The sequence below is a fragment of the Mus pahari genome, chromosome 2 (assembly GCF_900095145.1).
Source record: "Mus pahari chromosome 2, PAHARI_EIJ_v1.1, whole genome shotgun sequence".
Lineage (NCBI taxonomy): Eukaryota > Metazoa > Chordata > Mammalia > Rodentia > Muridae > Mus > Mus pahari.
The window spans coordinates 60,422,589-60,425,204 of NC_034591.1; the positions used below are offsets into that span (position 1 = coordinate 60,422,589).

The 2,616-nt window shown below is 40.3% G+C and overlaps 1 gene segment (V, D, J or C); it reads left to right on the plus strand.

Moving 5' to 3' along the window:
• The first annotated feature begins 296 nt into the window (after positions 1-296).
• Positions 297-761, plus strand: LOC110316779. The segment is given in 2 exon segments: positions 297-342; positions 466-761. Coding segments are annotated over 2 exon segments (342 nt in total).
• The last annotated feature ends 1,855 nt before the right edge of the window (positions 762-2,616 follow it).

The following is a 2,616-nucleotide window of genomic DNA, read 5'->3' on the forward strand; positions in this document are numbered from 1 at the left end:
ATTTGGGCAGGGTAGCCTGGATACCAGGACAGGTGCTGACAACGGACAAACTCCTCAGAGAAAAAAGGGAAACCACTGGGATGTGGTTTACAGTCATTTCGTGGTATCTCTGAGAAACACACTTTTCCTGCTGGCTTTGCTGAAGCAAGAGAGGAGTTCTGTGACAGAAGTGGTGAGGGGGAGGTGACATCACAGGCCCAACCATCACTCCCTAGGACAGGAAGCTCAGAATTCTTTTCTCAGTCCTAAGAGCACAGCTTTCAGTGGGGGCGATCCCTTTCTAGGTGTGACCTAAAATGATCCCCACATTCTTTTGTGTGATGCTTTGTCTGCGAAGAGCAGGTGAGTTCTGCATTTTGTTGGAAAATTCTACCATCGCGTGCTGTGTTCTGGCTCCAAACCTTTCCATTCCTTACACAAACACATGCTGTTTCTCATTTTTCCTTATGCTTCCTTCTCCAACAGGAGATGGTGGAATCACCCAGACACCTAGAGACTGGATAACAAAGACCTCAAGAAAGATAATCCTGAAGTGTTCTCAGGATAGGAACCACTCTCGGATGTCCTGGTATCGACAAGATGCAGGACAGGGGTTGAAGCTAATTCATTACTCGGTAGGCATTGACAGAACTACCAAAGGAGATGTCCCTGAAGGGTACAGTGCCTTCAGAAATGAGACACAGAGCTTTCCCCTGACATTAGAGTCAACCAGCTCCAACCAGACCTCCATGTACTTCTGTGCCAGCAGCGAACAAACATAGCACTGCACACGCAGGTGCTGCCTGCACAAGGAGGACAACCACGAGATTGGCATGGACCCTCCCTCTTCAGCCCCTTCCGCAAGCAAAAGAAAAGTCTGCACTTTCTGAAGCTCTTCTCCACAGTGGACTCTCAGGCAGAGGGACCATGTACAGTATGAACCTTAGTGTGAGCTTTGTTATGAGTGTAAATGATATTAGATATTACCTTTTCTAATTTGGAGTCTCCCAGTAAACTGCATAAAAGGGATAGTCACCTCCAACATGGCATTTATATTTCATTTTCTTTGCCAAAGAGAAAGATGGCATAGGGAAGCATCTGATCGCTCTGAACTTCTCGAATCATTCTCCAAGGCTAATGTCATCTTGTCCTTCATTCCATATTACTGCTAAGTTAAAGATATGCAAGTCAACAGACTTACAGGGGGACATTAATAGATGTACCAAACAGCAGCCTTAGATGTAAGGATGTTCAGACTGGAGAGTTACTGAATTGAGAACAAACTAAGGACCCATGGAGGCAGAGTGGAATTGAATCTTACTAAGGTAGATTCAGATAGGAAATGAATACACTTCCTCGTCTTAGATTAAAATATGTGAGGACTGTAACATTTTTACCGGTGAATATCCAGTAAGCACTTTTCCCAAAGCTTCCATTATTCCTTAGTACCTAGAGGCAGGAGTCCATACCCAGGAGCAAAGTCTTAATTTAGAATCTGTGAGCTCCAAAGCCATGAGGTCCAGAACTGAACTTCACAGAAAACTCAAGCCTATGTATCTAATATTGTGTCCAAATGCGACTCTGTAAAGATGCTGCAAGATTGTACTGGTTCCCAAAGGGAGCCAGAAAATAAAGGACCAGGCTATTTGCCTTATGTAAAGTAACTCCCCAGCTGGTCAGTCTACTGATGGAGGAATGATAATTTATGAATTTATTAATTATGCCATTTATAGTCATTTATCAATAATTTCAAAAGCTCCGAGTTGTGTTTAGGTTTTTGTTTCTATTCAGCTTTCAGCAATTGATCCTTAGGTCTTCCTAGGCAAACTCGTCAATCCAACTTACTTTGATGTTAGGTTTGGTTGTCTCTATTTCAATCACGAAGCACTTCTCACTTTCTCAATATTTTGTGTAAATATGTGTTCAGGGATTCACTTCTGTGTGATGGATTTGAAATTGCACTATGTAGAATAAAAGCACATATTTGTATAAGACTCCTGTCTTTTAAGGAATTTTAAAATTCTCATTCACTATATAGCAGGGAATTCTCATTAAGGTATTACAGGGAAGATAATGCTCAAACTAATCCACCGCTAGCTGGTATTACTCACATTCCAGTATAATGATGACTAAAAGGAAATCAAAGATTTCTTCATCCCTCTTCCAAACAACTTTTCTTGGAGAGATAAAGATAATTTGATTTCAGTCACCACTGTTTTGTGTCTACTTTTGAAACTCTTATAAATAAAATTATATTTATTTTTATTAACTTATGTTCCTTCAAAATTAACATTTTCTGAAATATACTCATTTTGTGGTCTAATTCTGCACAATGCTCAAGTATGTATTACATCAAATTTGTATGCCTCCTTTCCGACGGAAACATATCCAGGTTACTTACCCCAGCTATCAAGTATTTCTGCCACTGAAGCTTCTTTGAATGTTATTGTACAGTACTTTGTGAATGTGCATATATTTCACTTGGGTAGAGATATCAGAGTAGACTTATTGACTCCTTGCTGTGGGTTGCTACTGTTCTTTCCAGTTCTGGGGATTGTAAACAGTGGGTAATGACACCTATTGTTTGAAATACACTTTTAACTAAAATATAATTATACTTATTTCCTTTCCTTTCCA